The sequence below is a fragment of the Poeciliopsis prolifica genome, unplaced genomic scaffold (genome assembly GCF_027474105.1).
Source record: "Poeciliopsis prolifica strain line A6 unplaced genomic scaffold, Auburn_PproV2 SCAFFOLD019, whole genome shotgun sequence".
In the NCBI taxonomy this organism is placed as follows: Eukaryota; Metazoa; Chordata; class Actinopteri; order Cyprinodontiformes; family Poeciliidae; genus Poeciliopsis; species Poeciliopsis prolifica.
In genome coordinates, this window is record NW_026562394.1 from 3,177,996 (window position 1) to 3,199,870 (window position 21,875).

Genomic DNA, 21,875 nt, shown 5'->3' on the forward strand with positions numbered 1-21,875 from the left:
GAAGACACTTTTTAGGCTAATAATAAATTCTTCCATTGTTTACAACTTTTATAGTGTAAATAACTATAAAGAGTTATTATATTATATTATATTATATTATATTATATTATATTATATTATATTATATTATATTATATTATATTATATTGTTTTTTGCTTGTTTCTAAGTGCCTGCTTTTATTTTGAAGTTCTTCCCTTCCGTAGCTTGTTTTCGTTCATCCGTTCCTCCTCCACGGCGCCCCCTGGGGGTCACTGCTCATCTCTGTCAGGTCGTCATAATAAGCTACAATCAGCGGCAGGGCTGGACGCTCAGCGCATGTTTTAAACGGCTCCCAGGCTGTAATGTCCTGACAGAGAGCAGAAGGTTTGCTGTGGGATCCGTGGAGGACAGCGGGGAGACCGCGGCGGACAGATCCCTGAAGGGACGGAGATGGGACTCATCTTGGCCGCTGGGTTCGCTCCGTGTCGCCGTGAAGAAAGCTCCATTCGCTTTCGCTTACCTGGAGGCTGCAGCTCGGAGCCTTTAAATTGAACTTCAGGTCGGTGCGAAGCTGCTGTCGATTGATTGTCTTTCCTCCGTTGATCTGCGCGGCCTCTTGTTTAGTCCGCGTGAGTCGTTTTTTTATTTGCAGTGGCAGATATACACAGTTTTCATTACATCGGCTTCTGCAGTGCCTGGGAAACATGCTGGGTGACCCAAAAATAACCACATCAAAGTTGGGGAGGGTGCAGGGGGATTGCACATTGAATCCCTCTGCTGTAACCTGTAAACACACAAATAATGACGTTGCGTTTGTGTGTTTTCATCTCCAGGCTAAAAGTGAGTCGACCTGCTCTCAGTTCTGATCTTTCCATCTGGACCAGAGGATATGAGAGGCTGCAGGAGGCGCTGATGGAGCTCCAGGAGTTGAGCTGGCTCTGTCTGGTGGCTCTCTTCCTCGCCTCCTTGCTCATAGTGCTGGGATGGCTGCTCCAGTACTCGCTGACTCTACTGCGGCTCTGGAAATCCAGGAAGACAGCCAAGCAAGGCGGTCGAGAGACAGCCTGGCTGCAGCGGCAGGCGCAGGTCTTCTCCACTCAGCCCCAACAGATGCAGGCTGGAGGCGTATGGGGGTTTCTGCTGATGAAGCTGCGCTCCCGCAAGGATGGAGCTGCTGCCTCTGAGGCTGGGGTCAAAGGCCTGCTGACCTCTCTGTTCTCCTTCAGGTCCTTCAGGGAGCACTGGCAAAGAACCTGGGTGAAGGCTCTGAACGAGCAAGCGTGTAGGCATGGGGTGAGTCAAAAGCCTGAGCAGGTAAAGGTGTTTTATACACTGATGCACCTGGGATTGCTTGATTAAATAGAGGCATGAATAGTTAAGCGGGAGTTCATGAGCCCGTGGGAGGGAGGTGTGGGAGGTTTTTTTTTGTTTTGAGTGTTTCTAATCGGTGAGAGGATGGATGGATAGAGGCTTGCGTAACCGCTCTCAATCAATGCACAAAAGAGTAAAGAGGCGAGACTAGTCAGCGTAGCCGCAGCAACACCCACACATGGTAAAAATAGTGTGAGATGGATGTGCGCTATACAGACAGAAAATCACATCTCACCTGTTTCCAGATGCTTGTGTCAAAACAAACTGCACAAGTGAAATATTCGTAGTGGTCAGTGTTTCGGACAGGTTGGAGGCTTATCATGCGTTTCTAAAGGTCCTTTTCCTTAAATAGTTCCTTTGATCTGTGTGAATCAAAAGTCTGGACTTCACAGTCAGGTGTTTCCACTGGGGACTCGCAGGGGCAAAGAAAGGCTCCCCCTAACACTCCTGTCACTCGCCCCACTCATAAAGAAATGCTACAGAGCGAACGTGTGTGAGAGTTTAAAGAGGGTCAGATCAATCCGCTCGGTGAACCTGCTGCCCAAACACTGCGACTCCATCCTCACTGCTGCCAAATATAAGCGTCGACTGGCTGAGCAGGTAAACACCGTCGACCTGTCAATCAGACATGATTTAGGTCTAATTTTGCCTTTTTCTTTCTTTCTTCTTTAGTATTAGCACATTTGTTCATTTTGATGGGAATCCAACACCTTTTTTCTAAAGTATTCGTCCCTGTCAACTTTTCCACATTTTGTCAAACTTTGTGATAGACCAACACAAAATAGCACAAACTGTGAAGTGGAAAGAAAAACGTGTGAGATTCAAGATTATTTGCGAATAAGAAATCTATGAAGTCTGGTATTTTTTAGAGCTTTTTAGAGCCACTTTTCAAAATCTTTTGGCTATTTTTCTACCAGTACAGACACTGAAACATCCAGCTTTTCTTCCTTTCAAAATAGCTGAAGCTCAGTTATAAAATCTGCCCAGCTTACCTGAAGCTGCTGAAGAAAGGTCTCCCCACAGCATGATGCTTCTACCACCGTGTTTCACCATTCGGATTGTTTGTTTTGGATTATGGGCTGCTAGTTGTTTACCATTACCCATGCATATCATCTTATTGACTGCTGTGTCTTCTTGTCACTCTTCCATTAATTCCAGATTTTTGATTGGATGGAATTGTATTTACAGGTATCAAAGCTAAAGAGGCTGAATACAGATGCACAGAATATGTTTCTGATTTTTATTTGTAAAATTTATGAAAACCATTTACTAGTTTAGTTACACTCGCCAACTGCTATGTGCCATCACCAAAAATTGGCATAAAAAAAATAATAGTTTGTGGTGGTAAGGTGACAAAAACGGTGAAAATGTGTCAATCCTGTTAAAGAATAATTTAGCATAATTCGTCTGAGTAAAATGATTTTTCCTAGAAAAGATCTCAGTTCCAGTCCACTGCAGAAAGTGATAGTTGTTCCAGTGCCAGCTGTGTTATCTTTCTGGGCCCTGATCCGTTTCGCCCTTTGAAGCTGCTGGTCACGAGTCACTCAGCCAGCCTCCACTGAAGCTTGGCTGCACTTTGGACACTTTAATGACTGTTTTGTCCTTCCAGATGCTCGACGCACTTTACTGTACCTTCATTCATAAAATAAACCACCACTCAGCCAACATGTGGTCACTGATAGCACAATCGCCTTTCAGCAACACAGTTGTGAGGATTGTGGTCACGTTGAGCTGTTTTCACCTTTAACCTTTAGAAATGGTTAAAAAGAGGGAGACATTTTTTTCTCTTTTGGATTTGTCAGCTGTGGTGAGGTAGAGTCAAGCTGCCTGGGTCTTGTTTGTCTTTGTGAGAGCCAAAGTGTGCTGAGTTCAGTCATAGCAATAAAATATGTGAGCAATCTGTCTGTGAATTTGGCTGGGGCGCATGCAGATCAACGGATTGTTGTCGAACCCTTAAGCGCCGCAAATTTCACCCACACATTAGAGAGTAGATTAGAGGATGTACACTAGGACCCTTTCTAGCCGAGATAATCCTTGCTTCCAGGTATAAAGGTCAGATGATGTACAGTTAAAACCAGACACAAACATTGAAAAGCTACTTTTTCTGACTCTTGGCCAATAAATCAGACTAAACATTTCTAGTTTTAGATCAGTAGGATTATTTAAAAGTATTTCTAATTCTTTCGCTAGAACTTAGGCTCGTTCCTCCTGACAGAATTGTGTAACATTTGTTTAGGCCCGTCCATCTTTTTAGCTGTTCTTGCATATTTTCTTTGAGGCTGAGATCAAGGCTTTGTGATGACTCCTCCAAATCATTGACTTCTTTGTTGCTCTTAAGCTACTTTGTAACCAATTTAGCGATATAATTAGGCTCAATGTCCATTTGGAAGTCCCATTTTTGACAATTTTTAACTTCTTGGCTGATGTTGTGACGTCCTACTTTGGTAGAGCCACATAAAGTTCTTTCTTTTTAATGCTTTCCATTTTGCAAAGCTCACCAAGTTCCTCACCTGACATGATGCCGCCACCACTGTATTGCTATTCTGAAGCTTTCAAGCATCCTCCTTTTCAGACAGTATCCAAAAACACTTGTACCCGACTGTAGACTTTTTTTGGTTGCTTTTGAAGCGATGACTTCTTTCTTGCTGAGTGGCCTTTTATACCAGATAATGCAGCATCTGGTTCATTATGTCACTCTCACTTGTAGTCAACTTTTTTACTAGGTCATTTGCTCTTGCTATGGTGTTGATTCATAACACAGCGTTGAACTGTGTGTTTCTCTTTTTTCCAACAATTGCTTGAACAGATGAAAGGGGTTCCAACCTTCAGGCATTTGCAGCTGGATTTTTAAACCTTCAGGGAGTTTATTGTCTTCCATCAAGCTGCCGCAGCCGGCGAACTTCATCTCAGTTGTGATGCTCTCGTTTTGACTTAGTCGCCAGAAACTGGACAGGAAAAACTTGCTTTATGTTGCAAGAAGCTGTCTTATCGGATTCTTTGCTTCTCGTAAACATCCAGCGTCCGCCTCTTGCCTGACAGGTTCCTGCAGCTGAGGCGAAAGCAGACACGAGAGTGGCGATTTGCACCAGAATCGCATTCTGCTTTGAGTCGTGCTCCACGACTCTGTGTGAGACAAAAAGTGAGCCGCCCTGCAGGAACAAAGCTATGATGTGGCATCAGTTTGTCACAGATCAGTGTCTAAGTCCTTTACAGCAGATACAATTGATGTTGTCAGGAGGAAAATAAAAATAAACATACTAAAAATTATGTTTTGATAGAATTTGAATATATAATAGATGAAAAAAACTAAAACATTACAGAGGTATAAGTGCTACCAATTGCTGTACTCATTGGTACATTAAACTGGTTTAACAGATTTACTGATGTCATCTCTTGTGCTATTTTTTAGAAATTCCTCTGGGCCTTTTGGCTTTTCTCTCATCATAAAGTGAAAATATGATCGTCTAAGAAACCTAATCAGATGTGTGAGCAGGGTGTGGTGTAAACACAGCTGAGTGTTTGTCTTACTGAAAATGAGAGTCAGGAAAGTTCAGAGGGTAAAATACTGATGAAACAGTGGGCACATTTTTCAGAGTGTCTCTTGATTATGGAAACAAAATGAGAATCACAATTTATTTTCTATTCTGAAATCAGACACTGTTACTCATAGAGCTGGAAAAGTCCAATGAACTTCACTTGAAGAGCAAAAAAAGAAATATTTATTATGTTAATCTGTTTTTGTAGTTTATTAAAATTAAATTTTTGACCAGGCTTTCGACCAGAGAAGGAGAGAGTGGCTTCCCCAGCTGGAGGAGTTCAAGTTTTATGCAGGTTTTGTTTGCAACAGCTCTTTATGCAGCCTTCACTCATCTCCTGTGCCAGTTTTATTTATGAAAAATCACTTGTATGTGTGTGTTTAAAACATCGCAGAGAGTTTGTGATTTATGAACAATGCGAGGCAACTCAGAAAGGAGGTCGTCTTTGTCATTTTATGTTAAAACCGTTTTGAGAGAAAGGCTGTTAGAAGAAAAACAAAACGGTGAAACTATTACTGACTGCATGTTTGTGTACACTTTTTCAATTAATCATAATTTTTTTCTATTCAACCATATTGATCCATTAGACTTATAAAAAATAAATAAAGGCAACAACCCACGGCCAGCAGCTACAGCATTTTTTGAGCAACGGGAAACAAAATGCAGTATTTTGTTAACATTTGAGTAATGACTCTCAGAAATTGCTATACATTTCCTTAAGCTTGTAATACTATAATAAACATATAGCAACTCATCCCTGCAGTAGATGAGAAGAGGCAGACAATGAGTCTGATTGACAAAAAACGTTTATTGTTTCTGCGTTTTTACAACAAGACAAACATCTCAGAAACTGTATAACGTGACTAGACTGATAAAATAACCTGACAGAGCAACACTGATTTCTGACAAAACGAAACTATTTATGACCCATAGATGTCAACAACACAACAGGCTTCAGCATGTCATCTCATCTGAGCCTGTTAAAAAGAGGACAAAGACGTTATTATGTACAATATATGACAATGGAGAATAAATGATTGCTTTGGACCCAGTGAGACAAATGTCAGATATATTTTAATTGTATTGATCTTAAGGTCAAAATAGCATATTTTAGTTCTCAGACTGCTCACAAAACGCAAGCTGCTGTATTTCCCTGACTGCTCGTTATTGAAAAAGATGGGCCTCCTGATTATTTATACAGAAGTGAAATATATATAGATTGAATAACTTACTAAAAGATCAAGTTTGTGTTGGGTTTATTCATTAATATTTTTCTGACGTCAAGCGAGGAATCCTCATTCTGTCTGTAATGTTGACTCAGAATTGTGCTTCTCATAGCAAAACTTTCCTCTGGGAAGACGTGACCTTGACCCCCAGAGGCCACAACAATGGGATGAGAGTGATAAAGGCTTCAGAGGGCCTGAGACTCACTTTCAGCAGAACTTTTTTTTTGAATGATAGTTTTATCGTAGCATGTGTTGATGGTGCTTTCAGTCCTTATGGTCATAAACTCAGGGCTGGATGTTATTTGACCAGGGAGGGAAGTGAAGGTCCCTTGTGTAGAGTAAAACACATTTACGTCATCCTGGCCTGGCAGATGAGCAGATGGTTGAGTGCATGGTGGACTGTGGACAAACTGGGCGTTTGTCCACTTTATTTTACCAAACAGCGTTGTAAAGTGACTACCTGTTAGTGCAGTTGCGTTATACATACTCCTTTGATATTCTTAAAATAATAAGATTTGGGATTTTCTTTGTCACCAAGTTTAGCATCTAGCACCAGTGAAGATTATAGAACAAATTCCCAAAGCTTTAGTTGAAAAAAGAAAGGATATTCTGTCATTTTCTTCACAGTCTGTGAGGGTATCTATACTTCAAAAACAATTAATTGCTAGACTCACTATTTCCACCATCCCTAAAGTGTCCTGGGGGCCATGTAAGTCAAGGTGTTTTCTTCATTTCTTTGACATTAAGGAAGTGGCAAATTGTAAATGTTTTCCAAAAGTGCTTTGTTTTTGTAGTATTAAGATAAATAATCGAATAATACATTGTACAATCCCAACTCCACTAAATTTGTGACATGCGTAAAGCGTAAATAACACCAGAATGCAATGACTTGCAAATCCTTTTCAACCTATTTTCCATTGAATGCTCTACAAAAGTAAAAAATTTAATGTTCAAGCCACAAAACGTTATGGTGGTTTCCAAATATTCACTCTTTTGGGAGTTGATGCCTGCAACACTCCAAAAAAAATTAGGACAGGGGCAACAAAAGGCTGGAAAAATTGATGAAGGTTTTGAAAGTATATATATTTGTTTGGAACATTCTGCAGGTTGATTGAGTGTCATGATTGGGTATGAATGTAGAAAGGCCTTTTTCTTTTACCGAAAGGCTCAGTCGTTCTCTAGACAGAGTCTAGATTTCTACCAAAGATAATCGAATCAACTCAATGTGGTGAAAACGTTCTTCATCAAAGTTTCAGTTTCAGGATGTTCACACTTGTGCAACTGAGCTATTGCACATCAATAAGATATTTTCTCTTTGGGTTTTAGAGAGTTAATATCATACTAAATGTGAAAATGCTTTGAAGTTATTTATCATGGTCTCATTGTTTGCATCCTGCCTGGTATCATTTTACTGAGGTAGCATCACTCCGGTCCTCCCGTTATCCTCCGACACCTTCAAGACATCAGAATGTCTGGTTTTCGACTGTGCAAGCTCTTGTTGTATTCATGACTCCGGAGATGTGATTTGACTGGGTTACTTTGCACAGAAGGCTTGACAGACTGGCCACCCTTGATACGCAGAATATAAAGCAGCAACATCCATGGCTGACACAAGATGTGGAGCAGTCATTACGGGGTGATGGAGAAGCACATAACGGGGTGCATCTGGTTGAAAGGAAGCTCCCTGTTCTCTCACAATCTGCAATTATAAAGAGCCTTGTGATTAGCTTCGTGATGCAGTTAATTTCAATGGCTGCCGGTTGCTGGAAGATTAATGCCCTGTGATTATGCTCAAGCACTGTAGATTCATTCCTAAGGACAGGGGACATTAGGCACTCAGAGCTCATTTAATATGAAAGTGCAGGAAACAACCCGTTTTATCCTTCAGTCACAGCTGTGGGCGAGATTAATCATTAGCAGCCGGATTTACTTTAATAGCCAACTTTTACTAAAATTGTCAGTTCCCTGAGGTTGAGTGAACAAAACTGGTTTGACTACAAAAAGATAACGCATGGTCTTAATTTGACTTGAACCTTTTGCGTCAAATTACCATTGTAATCGTGATACCAACATATGCAAAAGGACAGTTTGAATGTAATGCTTACAACGCTTATGTTACTCAAGTTACTCATATATTCACATTCTATAAACCATTACTATGTTTGTACCATAATTTAGTGACTGTATCGATAAACCCTCATTGAGTGCTGATAGACATTGTGATGGTGGAAACAAAAGAGAACCGTACCACCAAGCCGCGGCAGCCTCTTGGAGCATTTGACTGAATTGTTTGCAGGTTAGTAGATGACCCCAGGGCAGAGACAGACTGTGGAAAGAGAAGTTTTAGTAATAAATATCTGAAGAACTTGCAAGAGGGATCATATAGAACTTTGCCACTTCCATGGGATCGGAAGTGACAAAGGAACTAGATAAGCTGGTCAGCTGAGGTGGAGCAGCTAATGGCAGAATGAAAGAGAAACTGAGGGACGGAGACTATTTATGAGAAAAGGAGCTGAAATGAGACTCAAAAAGAGCTACAAACCAAACGGGAGGAAATCAATGATACAACTACAAACAGGAATTTACTGATGGGGAAAAATCTAAATGACAAAAATTAACAGCTGATAGTAGCAAGTCCTCTTCTAACAATAATATACTCAGAAGTAATTAGAAAGGAACACAAACCAAAACACAACATCAATTGAATCTTCATCGATATAGACAGAGCGTCGGCATTGCATGGCATGAGATTAAATCATGTAATGGTTGGTTCATTGACATTATGGTGTCATAGTAGTTTTGTTTAGCAGTAGGACAGATGTGTGCTGTATAAACTGTGTCTCTAGGCTGTCAGGCTCATGCCACATCATATTTTTACATATCCAAATAATCTTTGTGTCTGTCCTAGCTAAAAGATCCTACTAGGTATGTCACAGGATCACATGAAAACAAAAAGCATGCTGGTACATTCATTGTGTCTTTGTACAACATAGGAGTGGAAGGCAAATGCATATTTGTGCAACAGGACTATTAATTGCTGTTGAGTCATCACTTGTTTGTGTAGTCAAGGCTCATTAAAACCTGTCAGTAGATTAAATGAATTAAATGAGTATTTTAATGTCAATTTGTCTAACCCGTGGACTTTGTATGCTCACGGTGATAATGCACAGAAAGACAGACATGATAACTTGTCACATTTTGTTGCTGTAGATTTAGACAGAGTAACTTTTTTCTATGCAGTTTTTCAGTTATACTTTGGATTATAATTTAAAAACAAATGGTATCCTGAACCTGCCAGTTTTAAGAAATTTGATGCATCTACTCTGGAGAATCCAGCACTCAGTACTAAAATTTTCTTACGGCCATCAGAGTGAGGCTTATCCACATTTATGTTTGAGGAAGTGAGTGTACAAAAATATCAAACACTCAAAGTCAAAACGAATCAATCAGATTTAAGTTCAGTCATCAGAATGAGACAAGTTCATCAATGTTTATGCTAGACGAAGTTGTGCAAAAATATTTGAAACTAAAAGTCAGCTCAGTCACGACACGTAGATTAAAGCTGTTCAACTAAAGCTCTTGTTTTCCAAGGTGAACATTTTTTGTTTGAATATGTTGCAGTTTGCATTACAACTACAGCGCATCATGGAAGCCATGTTCCTTTTCTTTTAGTGTGTCTTTGTACAAATATTCAGATTAGTGTCATTAAACCAGTGGTGTTGCTTTTTATTCGTCAAGTTATGAACCTCATTAATTTAAACATGATCAGAACGCACCACATGTGTCTGCACTCCTATGCAAACACTTTTTACTTCTTATAGTCTTGGCCTCGGATTTGCAAAGTAAACAGAAAGCGCACAAAAGGAATCCTCCAAAAGGGTCATCAGAAGCCAGAGGGCCGGGGTATTTCTGGCTGACCCACATGCTTTACAGAACCAGCTGGACCCAGAGGGAGTGATGCTGACAAACCTGAAATGACACCATGGATGTCCTTAGGAGGCTATCTGCACACATGTCCTTCTCCTGGACAAGCAAAAATTAAATTCTGTGATTAAACAGAAACGTTTTGCATAGTACTTCTCACAAAACACAAAAACTTGTAAGTAAGTGTTATACGTTCTATAATTCCTCACACTAAAAATTAAAAGCTTTGCTGATTGTTACTCCAAAATACAGCTCTGTAAAAAAATAAGAGCCCACTGCACTGAACTCCATTGAAAATCTTGTGCTTATTTCATCAAATATTGATTTCTGAACTGAGTTAAAACATTAGTATTGTATTATTTGAGGTCTGAAAGCACTGGATCTTTTTTGTTATTTTGACCATTCCTCCTTTTCTGCAAATAAATACTAAATTTTTACTTTGAATTTCAGACATGCCATTAGTAGTTCATAGAAAAAAAAGAACAATGTTAATTTTACTCAAACCTATAGAGTAAAATCAGTGGCCTCTGAATTATTTTCTGAGCTGTATATGCTAAGACACTGAGAAATGACACATGGATAAGATGCATAAATTATAATTATTTTCAATATAGAAATTCTTAATAGAAAATTGTAAGATTCCATTCCTCATTCTTTTGATGGGAGTGTTTCTGACTTTTATTCCATTATTAGAATAAAATTAGAAAATTAGTTTCAAATTCAAAATCACCTTCAAAAACAGACTGACAGGAGATGTGCCAGAGCGGTACAGTCTGCTAAATTTCTGCTACAATGCTTCTTATCAATAGCTGCACTGTTGCGTCTCCAATTGTAGAGGAAACATTTTACTGCATCCTCTGGACTTGTGCAGTCAGAGTTCCCCAGCTAACCTTGAGTTCAGTTTATATCAGGCCTTCTGAAAGTTTATATGTTATTGAACCATAAACATGACTCGAATGCATATAATGGAGACAAACACAGTGTTATCCACTTCTATTGCTAAGTTAGCATTGCAACAATTAACAAATCCCACTTCTATCTCACCTAATGAATATTATTATCATTAGAAATACGTGAACAACTAAGTTTTTTGAATATTTTTTAGAGACACTGCTGGAGTTGCATGGATTCAGAATGTTCTCATCGATAATGTTCAAATATACTTTATTGATCCAAAAGAAAAATGGTATTTGTGTCCATATTCTAGTTTTTTGTCAGAAGCAACATATGTATGAATACTTCCTGACTCCTTTTTACAGATTGTGGAGGATTGTTTTTCTGAATGAACCTTGTAAAGAACTGGCAACATCTTCAGGGTAGACTTCCTGTTGGCCTAATGAGAGCAGATATAAAAAGAAGTGGGTATGTAGACAGTAGACAGATACACTGATGGGTTAATGGAGCTGGAGGAGTAAAAAGTTCAGCCCAGATAATGAGCAGACAATGAGATGAGCTCTGATAGAGCACACAGAATACAATTCTGGTGACCCAACGTTCCCTCAGGCTGTATTGTAATGTGATCCATGCTGGCAGCGTGGCTATAGTGTTTCCTGAAGACATTTACGAGAATAGAAACTTGTCCCTGCTTTTTATCAATTGGTTACTGTGTCTGGCACTCCAAAGAACCACAAATCTGTGCTGGAAATGCTGATTCTGATTTGTGTTGTATTTCTGCTGTGTTTGTTTTTCTGATGATTCAGTGGCTCAGGATCTGTGAAGCTTCCCAGACTCCCTCACTTTTGCCTTTTGGTCTTTTTCTGCACCTTTGCTGATTATACTTTCACCTATCATTCTCTTTTGCTCCGATCCTATTTTTACGATTCACCAACCAGCAGCCGCATAAACCTAGCAATCCGTAGTCCATCACATATTTTCTGCAGTTTTGGATGTACAAATGATTGGACATCTGTGCAGGTTTTCTAGCCAGCGAACTGAAGTAAACACAGCCATTTGTACAAACCAGTCATGTGACTGCAGTGCTAGTCTACTTGAACCTATGTAAGCTTGCAGTGTTGCATTTGGCCTCCTGCCTGCAACACTGACACACACACACATCGTAAACTTCATTATATCCCCCTCAGCTCTTTAGCCCCGCCTCTGCTGTTGTGTTTGACATAGATTGGACTCGGATCCAGCGGAACATATGCTCTGACAATAGGAGGTTTGTTTGACCACGTTTGCATCATCTGTTGCAGTTAAAACAGTCCAATCGAACCAATGTTTTGGTTCATATGCACAGAACCGGACCACTGGTGTTTCCATGATTTCCTTGGACTTCTTGTCAGTAATGAGACACCAGTTTGTGTTGTACAGGTTATCCGCCGAGCCAGACTCTCAGGCAGGAAATGTAGCATTGCTGTTTGCATGACTAACCACTGACTTATGCAGTTTTTATAATGGACGTTGCTGGAACAACTGACTTGCAGGATTGGCTGAGCAGCTCCAATCAGTAGACGTTTATTAGGGGCCAGTCTGTATAGATTTCTATCAATTTCCGCTTACTACCAGAAAAATATGTTTTATTCATAGCTTTTTTTGCAAGTATGCATAGATCCAGATTACCATTAGTCCAGTTATTCAGAAAGCTGCCTTTGCTTTTATTCAGTTAAGTGCAGGCATTCAAATGCAGAACACACATTTCTCTAATATCTTAAAAATTGTCTTAGTAGCATTTTGGAAAGGCACACTTTTGAGAACATTTAACTTTGGAAAGCACTAAAAATGACTTTCTCTGTCTCAGATCAGGAAGAAGCATAGATTGCATGGTTTCTGCTTTAGACACCACAACTGGAGTCAAATATGCTTTAAATTCAAATGTCTGACCTGATAAGCGAGAAATACGAGACGTGTACTTTACTGTTAGTGAAAGGCAAAATACAGCAGAATCTTTCCTGCCATACGCCATGTGTGTGTCTTTTTTTCCTATTGTATAGTCATTACAATTTTCTCCTTCTCTTCCTCCACCAGAGTTCCCTCCAGATAACTTTTGACAGCAGTCTCCAGTTAACCGCTGGCTCTGCAATAGATAGTGTGACCTGCACTGACCAGTCAGAGAACAAAATGGTAAGAAATACATTTAGTCTTGATACTGCCTTCTTCTTTTCCGTATTAGTAACAAAAACTGAAATGTATTTTATTTACATTTTATTTGATAGGCCAACAAAAAGTAGTGGGGACACCTTTATCACATAATATCCCAGTTAAAAAAGCTAAAGTTTAACTGGGCAATTCATCATACATAGAGATAATAAAGACCAACTCATTTCTTCAACGCTTTACAGGACAAATATGTTTCTAAAAGACTTTTTTTAAATTTTGTTATCACCTCAGTTCTTGTGTGAATACGTTTGACAGCGATAAATCTGCGAACAATCTGTGTGATAACGAGTTATATTTGCTCCAGGCAGAGTTTCTCTCTCTGCCTTATCTCCTCTGTCCCTTTATGTTGGACGTTTTGCAGAGACAAACCCAAGACAGGTTTCTGTGACACGTCCCGTCTTCCCTCTGTAGGTGTTGCACTGTGAATGCTGGGTAGACATGCTGACGTTCCCTGTGACTGTGACCCAGCAGTCACCCGCTGCTGTTTCCATGGATACTTATCAGATCACTACTGCACCTATGATGGCTAAGGTATGAAAGCACAAGGCCAGAGTTGTTTAAACTAAAAAAAAAAAAAAAAGGCAGAAAATTATTAAAATGTTTTAGTCAAATTGCTCCTACAGACACATGGGATATATTACAGATGGAGTGCACAGACTATTATTGTTATTATTCTTGCTTTTTGTCCCTCCATTGGGTGGGTTACCTGACTGTCCGTCTCCAACAGATGGACGTGTCCCTTGAGGAAGTGGAGGACGAGGGCTTGTTGATATCTTGGACTTTTTCCAAGCAGCCGTCATTTTCTCTCACCGTGTCCCCGTGTAAACTGCAGAGACAGGTAAGAACATTCGATAACCGACACCATGCTCATCTGATATGCCTGTGAAGGTCTCATTTCTATCACAGCTCTGTCTCTTCCAACCAAAAGCATGCACGCATTCAAATTTTAAAAAAAATCAAGCGTACGCCATGCAAATGTTTTTCTTGTTTTTTCTGCTCCCAGATTCTTTTAATAAATCTGAAGCAACATTTTAGGAATTTGCATGTGAGTCACATTTTAGCCCATTTAACTCATCATGAGTCACGGAGGAAATGTCGCTCTTAATGTTGCAGCATGAGCATACATGCCCCCGTTCGTTAGTGGCAACCAAAAATTCATCGTCAGTAATTAATTTCACAAATGACGACGGTCGGAATCAGAAAACAGGAATGTAGGACAAACCGCGAATGGAGAAGAATTTTAGAATATAATTTGAAATAATAGGAAATAAACATTAAAGGAGGAATTTTAACTGGTTCTGTTTCTGCCGGTTGCTCTTTCTTCTTTCTCAGGGCTTGGAGGCTGCAGCAGACCTGGACATGATTAAAGGAATGGTTGAAGACACGCTGTTCAGCGCCCACCCGGCCATGATCCTCAACCTCAAGGCCTCCATGTTTCCTAGTGTGGTGAGAAAAGCGCTCAGCTTGTGACTCAGAGGACAAATTAATTATCATCTATTTTTTGACGTGAATGAATGCCAGGGGCTGAATTCTGCTGATAGGTTATGGGGTTTGAGTAAATTAAAACTCAGTTCTGCACTGTTATCCCTGCACACTCCCAGTCCCCAATGGACCATCTCTCAGTGGGAACGAGCTCCACATCCCAGGGGTTCTTAGTGAGGCGGCTCCTTCTCCAGCAGCTCAGGGTGACCTTAAGTAAAGGTCAGATATTCTCTCCCTGCATCAAATCATTTCCGCTTTGCCTTTTTTTTTGGTATTATTCTGCTGAGAGTCGAGCTCTCACTTCCTCACTGTGTTGTCTGAACACACAGGCCTGTGGTCCAGATCAGGGGAGCTGTGCTGCGTCCTGAGTCTGGACCAGCCGTCGGCAGAGAGGAGAACCTGCTTCCTGTCTGTGCCGAGAAACCCCGACACTCCCCTGGAGTGGAGCGAAGAAATGACTCTGTAAGCTTCCACATGTTCTTCATGGTTCTGCAAGATAAACTTTTTATTTTATGTGAAACATAAGTCTGTGTGTTTCAGCATCAGAGTCACAAGCTAAGAGCAAATTAAATCAGTGCAAAAGACTCTCACAACGTCAAGTATTTGACAGTGTTTTACATTTTGACTCTTCCACATATATTTTTCTCCGGGTTCTGAGAAGTTCTGTTTTTGTGTGTTTAAGGGAGCTTGGCCCGGAAACCAAAGAGCTCAGGTTCAGGCTTTTGGAGCGGAGCGGCACAAGAGAACGTAAGAAAAAGCTCAACAGCGATTAGTTGCTGGCTGCAGTCCACAAGCCTGATCAGCAACATCGTTTAGACCGTTCAAGCAAAATCATCCGTGTCTGAAACTGCACAGCTGGCAGTTCGGTGCAATAGATTATTTCTAAGAAACGCTCACTATTTAATACTTTGGAAAAGTATTCGTACCTCTTGAAGTTTTCAGCGTTTTTGCCATGTTAAAACTAAAAATGCCAGTGTATTTTACTGGGGAATATTTAATAGACCAACACAATGTAGCGCCACATAAATTGTTTTAACTATTTTTTCTAATTAAAATTGGAAAGGGGAGTCTTGCTTTTGTATTCAACCTCCTTTTCTCTACTACTCCAGAATAAAATGTTTTGCTTTAGTAAATTACTTTTTAAATGCATCGCTGTTGTGTGTAATTTACATCCAGCTGTTCTGTGGAGGCCTCAGAGGTTTCTTAGAGAAAATTAATGAACAAACAGCACAATAAAAACCAAGGAACACTGTAGACATGTTAGAACCTTCTCTGTTCAATGTCAAAGTGTAACTTTTTTCCAAAATGCAGAACACCTTGTATGATAGGAAACTATCACTACTCATTTTCCTGAATACATTATTCGCATTCTGAAACACGGTGGTGGAAGTGTCATCCTGTGGGATGTGTTTCAATAGCAGTAACCTAAAAATTTATGTTAAATGAAGCTCTCCATCTAATCTGAATGTGCATGAGTTGTCTTATATAGAAGAATGGGGAACAATCTTAGAGTCCAAGATGATAAAAATGTGCAGCTTCAATATAAAAGAGAAAAAAGATAGATAAAACACTTCCGTGTGACATTTGTGTTGGTTTAACAAATTGCTCTGGGATTTGAGGGTATGAAGAGACAAAACTGGAAAGTATCTCAACTACAGTAAAGGATCACATTCTGTATGTGTTGTAAAAATTAAAAAAGAGTGTTGGAGGTATCTGGAGTGACATTTCTTTATGCTCAATCCTGACAGAATTTCTTCCTGGTCACGCCGCCATCGCCATGAACCTTCAGTCTAAAACCCCGACTGGGCAACATGTTCTGTGTCTCAGCTCGGGCCCTGGATCAGCACCAGATGCTACCATCAGCACAGAGGTGAGAACAAGATGCCTTTGCAAAAGTTACTTTTAGCCATTGGAAGATTTTTTTTAAATCTGTCACAAATTCAACTTAAACATTTTCCAATTAATGAAGTGCTTTTTTTTTTTTTTAAGTTACCATGTTGTTCTGATTTTTACAGTTTTATTTTTTCTGTTGAATGTTACATCTTTTACCTATTGCTTGTACTTTTCTAGCTGCTGTATGTAGAAACCGTAGACCCTCGCGGTACCCAGAACGCTTTCCCTATTCGCTCCTCGTTGACCCCTACGAAGAAGGTCGACGTGGATCGAACGGTCACGCCAGATGGCACCATAGTCACTACCGTCACCACCGTGCAGTCGCGAATGAAGCTTGATCGCAGCCCAGGTTTGTCTGTAGAACTAAGAACTGTATGGCGCTCATCTGCCGTAGATTAGTAACTGTGGAGTCATTTTGCCTTTCAGGTGATTCCCCGCTGCGTTCACCATCCAAAGTCAAGGTGAGCGAAAAGAAAGCAGCCGTGTTGGTGGACGAAAGAGGCAGCAGCAGTCCCAACCCGAGCAGTGAGTCGCACACTGAACACCAGACATTGTTTTGCAAAACAGATGCAAAGTAGGATAAGCTGCAAGCAGGGATGTAACACGAGTAAAGAGGAATGCACTTCTTTTGCACTTCATGCACTCTGTCTGGACTCTTCTCTTCAGAAACCTCATGTAGCTGTTTTGTAGCACTCGCATCCCAAATGTCATGCTTAGACACAAACGTTGGTTCTGGTTTGTTAGTGTCTCGCGCTGACATACATGTGTGTGTTTGTGTTGCTCAGAGAGCAGTCGCCTGTCTAATGGCCTGGATCCTGTTGCAGAGACGGCCATTCGGCAGCTGACAGAGTCTGCATCCAAATCAGCCCGGAAGACGCCGACAAAGAGGAGCACACTGATCATCTCCGGCGTGTCAAAGGTCAGAGAGCGGACACGGTGTCGTAAGGAATCCATCAAAATATTTTTTTCTGTCTTCTGCTTACTCTTAGTAAAGTGAAAATATTGATATTTCAAACTTTGCACATATTATTAAGTAAATATGACACTAAGCCTGACAATGTGTCCGATCTATATTTAGTCTTCAATTACATCCCCTCCACTGTACCAGATAATAGTAGAATGAAAATCCTCTGACCTAAATTTTGCATAGAAATCAGTACAAAGGGTCAGTGTGTTTAAATGAAAGATTCCACGTATTGTTAAAGTGTAGACACAGATTTCTGATTATATATAAAAATACATACAGAAAAAGAGCAAAAATATTGATACGCATTGAACTTTTCCCTGTTTTTCTGTAGAATCACAGTCTGGTCTAGAAATTGCCTCACGCTGTAAACAACCGTCCTCCACTGCGAAGAAATAAATACCGAGCCCAACGAGGCGGCTGTTACTGTTGGTTTAATATTTGGAAGTGTGGCCTTCGCAGACTGAACGACATTGTTCCTTCTCATTGCTAAAGCTACAGGCAAACTAAAATTCTAAAACAGCGTAGAAAATCGACGTCATCGTCCACAACTTCTCTGTCTGTTCTTTGACTCACCCAGTTGAAATCCGACGTGAGAAATTGAGCTCAATGGGAGAAATCACACATGGAGTACTGAAGGGAAATGAGAATCAAACGGAACTGCGTAGGAAAGCAATGGCCCCCATAATGCTACAATCACATCAGTTTATTTAATCATAGTTATATTCACCTCTTCTGAAGAGGAGTATCCCCATAATATGATCAGCTGGGTGTACCATGGCCCAAAATTTACAAGTTTTTGAGAAGATAACTAGTTATCGATTCTTCCACCTGATATGAGATTCTCTGCAGCTCCTCCAAAGTGACCATAGGCTTCGATCTTGGTGTTCAGCTCTATCTTAATAGAAATAAATACCGAGCCCAATACATTTGGAATCGCTGTAACAGAAAAAACAAACGCCTCTGTTCAGTGTCACCAACCTCTTTCTCTGATAATCAGTCGTGAACATCTCCATATTTCGATCAGGTTCCTCTCACCGAGGACAACTGTGCACTATCGACTGGCTATGCGGCCGCTATGGATGCGGCCATGCACGGCAACCACTTCAGGTCGGGGCATCACCAGGACCCTGATGAAACCACTCCCTCTGACGTGTCGGAGCGCCCCTCGGTGGACGACGTGGAGTCTGATACCGGGTCCGCTGGCGCCTTGGAGACGCGCAGCTTGAAGGACCATAAAGGTAACGTCAGAGGAAGAGGAATTAAAATGTTCATTTTGCAATATGAGAGCTTGCTTTAAGTTCTTATTTGCTTTTTACTCTTAAGTAATTTCTTGGATGGCTACTTTTTACTTTTAATAGAGTAAAAATATTTTCGATGTAGTTCTGCTCTTGCTTGAGTGTAATTTTTGGGAACCTCTACATAACTGACTTCATCTAATAGATGATTGGTTGAGCAAATACTGCCCTCTACAGGCTGTAGTGCAACATGTGCAGAATCCAGATTAAATTGCCTGTTCAGTAAACATAATTAGTGCTAATAAATTAAATCAACGAAGGGTTTATGTCAGGAATAAGCTGATTATTATGTAGCTCTGTGGGTGAATGATGTGTTTTCCTCTGTCCGTCTCTGCAGTGGGCTTCCTCCAGAGCGGCTCCAAGCTGTTGTTCCGCAGAAGACACAAAGAAAAGGAGCCGTGTCTCAGCCAGTCCCACGAGGACATCTCCAACATGGGCAATAACTTTTCAGCCCCGGCCACGGGTCCCACCCGCAAAAAGTCTGGCAGCTTCTCCCGACGCATCATCAAGCGCTTCTCCTTCCGCTCGTCCGGCAAATCGAAAGGCAAGGCTGCTGCTACCAACGGTGGAGCGAGCTCTGTGGATAATTGATTATAATCATGAAAGGGATTATTAAAGGCTCTGTGATCAGTCCTTAACAAGCTGACAATCCCAGTGGGTTACAACCTGCACTTGCTGAAGGAAGGATGTTTCTGGATGTTTTTACTCCTTCTGTTAAAAAAAAAAAAGAAAAATCACGAGATGAATCTAAAATGGGATGGTGAACGCGGTTTACTTTGATGAGAAGTCTGCTGCTCTGTGAATATAATCGCTGCAAGGGATTTTTTTTTCTTATCCCTATTTAAACACAAACTACTGTGTTTGATTAAGATGGGTGGTGGAAATACTCTAAAACTATATAATTATGTAAAAACGCCAGTGTGACGTTGCTGGATGCACTTTGGACTGAAGTTTCTGCTTTCTTTTTTTTTTTTTTTTAATGGCACATGTCAAATTTTGAAGGTTGTAAAAATATAATTTATGATTATGTGTGTCTCTTAAATGCTATTTATTTTCTTCCGAAAAAACCAAGTCATTCATTCTAGTTGCATTACTCTGTAAATTAATGACAGGTGTGCTTTCTATGCAAATTTCTTTTAAAACACATTTAGGTAACATACCAGAAATCTATCTCAGCTGAACTGGGCTGTGTATTTATATCCGCTTAAAAAAATCTTGTTTCATGTTTTATCTAATACCCTGAATCAAAAAAGATTTAGGATATATAATAACTTTGTGTTATGTAGTTGTTTTCTGTGGGATATCATACATTAGGTTTGTCTTCGAAGGTTCAGACAGACTTTTTATGCTTGGCAATAATTTTCTTTATTCTGAATTTAGTTTTAAATGTTCAGGTACTCAAAGGGATTTCATCGCTGTAAATACTTTCATTATTGTGCAGGATCACTACTTGCTGTGTTAAATAGCTCTAAGTACAATAATTCTCTACAGAAAATTCAGACTAGTTTATTATCACACCGTGGCCCGTCAGAAGTTTTTATATTTTTATCGGCATTAAATATAATAATGCCAAACCATATTTTTCAGGGTGGGAATAATCATAATTCAATCAATTTTACTGAATGAAATTGTTTAAAAACTTTGGATTTGATGCAGTTTTTTGCTAATCCACAGAATATCAAAAGTATCCAATATATAAAGTCTCTTTATTGAGTTAGTTGGATTCTTTCTGCAGACTTGCCTCTTAAACATGGCGGTCCATTATATGTTGGGACTCCATCAGAACTCACTTAATCTATTCCACAACCAACTTCTGCATCTAAACCATCTACAAGCTGATTTCAGGTAGAAACACCACTGGCGACTAAACAACCAGTTTTGTCTTTAATCATGAAACTTTTATCAAGCATGCGATTAACTTGTCCTTATAGGTAGAAGCTTATTTCATTGGAGCCTGAGCAGATCCTTCTTTTTTTCCTGATTCATGTTCTTGTAAATAATTACATTACTGTTGCTAGTTTCTGAAAAACCTACACCAGGTTATGCTTGAACATTGTAAACTTTTTTTTTTCTTTTTATTTGAGGTAATATTTTTGGTCGGATTGTTCAATCGAGGATTCAGTTTGGAGTTCCAACAAGACAATAGTCCCAAACTCATTGAAACTAGTTGGTAATGGAGATTCCCAACTTTAACCACATAGAAAATTATTTAGCTTGGATTACAAGCCAAGAAACCAACCATTTTTTGTGAAGAGTTGTCATAAACTCAGCCAGAATTACACCAGAAGCTTTTTAGCAACTAAAAAAATTGGATGAGGTAATTTAATCAAATATCAGTGAAGGTGTATGTATATATTTGAGTCTGAATATCTAATATTGTCCCTGTGTGGATTAGACAAAATCCTGCACCAATTCAAGGTTCTTTTAAAATATTATAAAATCTGATTGTTACATCATTCCACCCAGACAAAAAGCAAACATCAAAATCACTGTTAAAAGATTCAGATCATTTTTATTAATAATTAGTATTTACAAAACTGTCAGAGCGTTTGGAAAGCATTTGTCAAAGTGGCTCAGCTCAGGCAAAGTGAACATGGAATGTGATTTTGTGTGGAAGCAGAGGGACTGAACTCAGGGCTGGAAATTCAATCAGTAACTGTACATTAGGAGGAAAACTGCTGCACCCATCAAACTGTACAGGATTTCAGCTGTTTTTCAGAAAAACTTTGAAGTGACTGCAATAATTTTGCGACATGAGAAAAAACAAATTCAATAATTCACTATCCAGATTTTTTTTCTTCCTCATGCACCAGAAAAGACGTCAAACGATTCCAAAGCTGGAGCCACTGCTCTCTGAGAAACATGCTGTAAAAAAATAAGTACAATTAAATTAAAATGTTTAACAACGTAAGAAAAGCCACTTCATTCTCTCAAGAAAACTCTGCAAGACTGTAAAAGAAATGTGACATTTATGTGAATCAGTGGCTTTAAATTTTAGGATACATATGAACTCTATCTTACTTTCAAAATCTAATTTATTGCAAATAAATTATTTTTCAAACATCAAGTTGTTTTTGCATTTTGTTTCAGAAGTTTGTTTGG

General features: G+C 39.7%; 1 protein-coding gene across 2 annotated transcripts; it reads left to right on the forward strand.

The window, feature by feature from the left end:
• Positions 1-255: 255 nt before the first annotated feature.
• Positions 256-21,836, forward strand: c2cd2l (c2cd2 like). Of its 2 annotated transcripts, none has more exons than XM_055043333.1 (15): positions 256-539; positions 814-1,273; positions 13,005-13,100; positions 13,548-13,667; positions 13,864-13,974; positions 14,469-14,582; positions 14,738-14,837; positions 14,948-15,080; positions 15,301-15,365; positions 16,367-16,488; positions 16,689-16,860; positions 16,938-17,036; positions 17,297-17,430; positions 18,503-18,716; positions 19,111-21,836. In XM_055043333.1, exons 2-15 carry the CDS (start codon positions 893-895, stop codon positions 19,362-19,364), a joined length of 2,115 nt encoding a protein of 704 aa, XP_054899308.1. In that variant the 5' UTR covers positions 256-539; positions 814-892; the 3' UTR covers positions 19,365-21,836. The 2 variants fall into 2 exon arrangements, with proteins under 2 accessions (XP_054899308.1, XP_054899309.1); XM_055043334.1 differs by having other exon boundaries at positions 17,336-17,430.
• Positions 21,837-21,875: the final 39 nt, after the last annotated feature.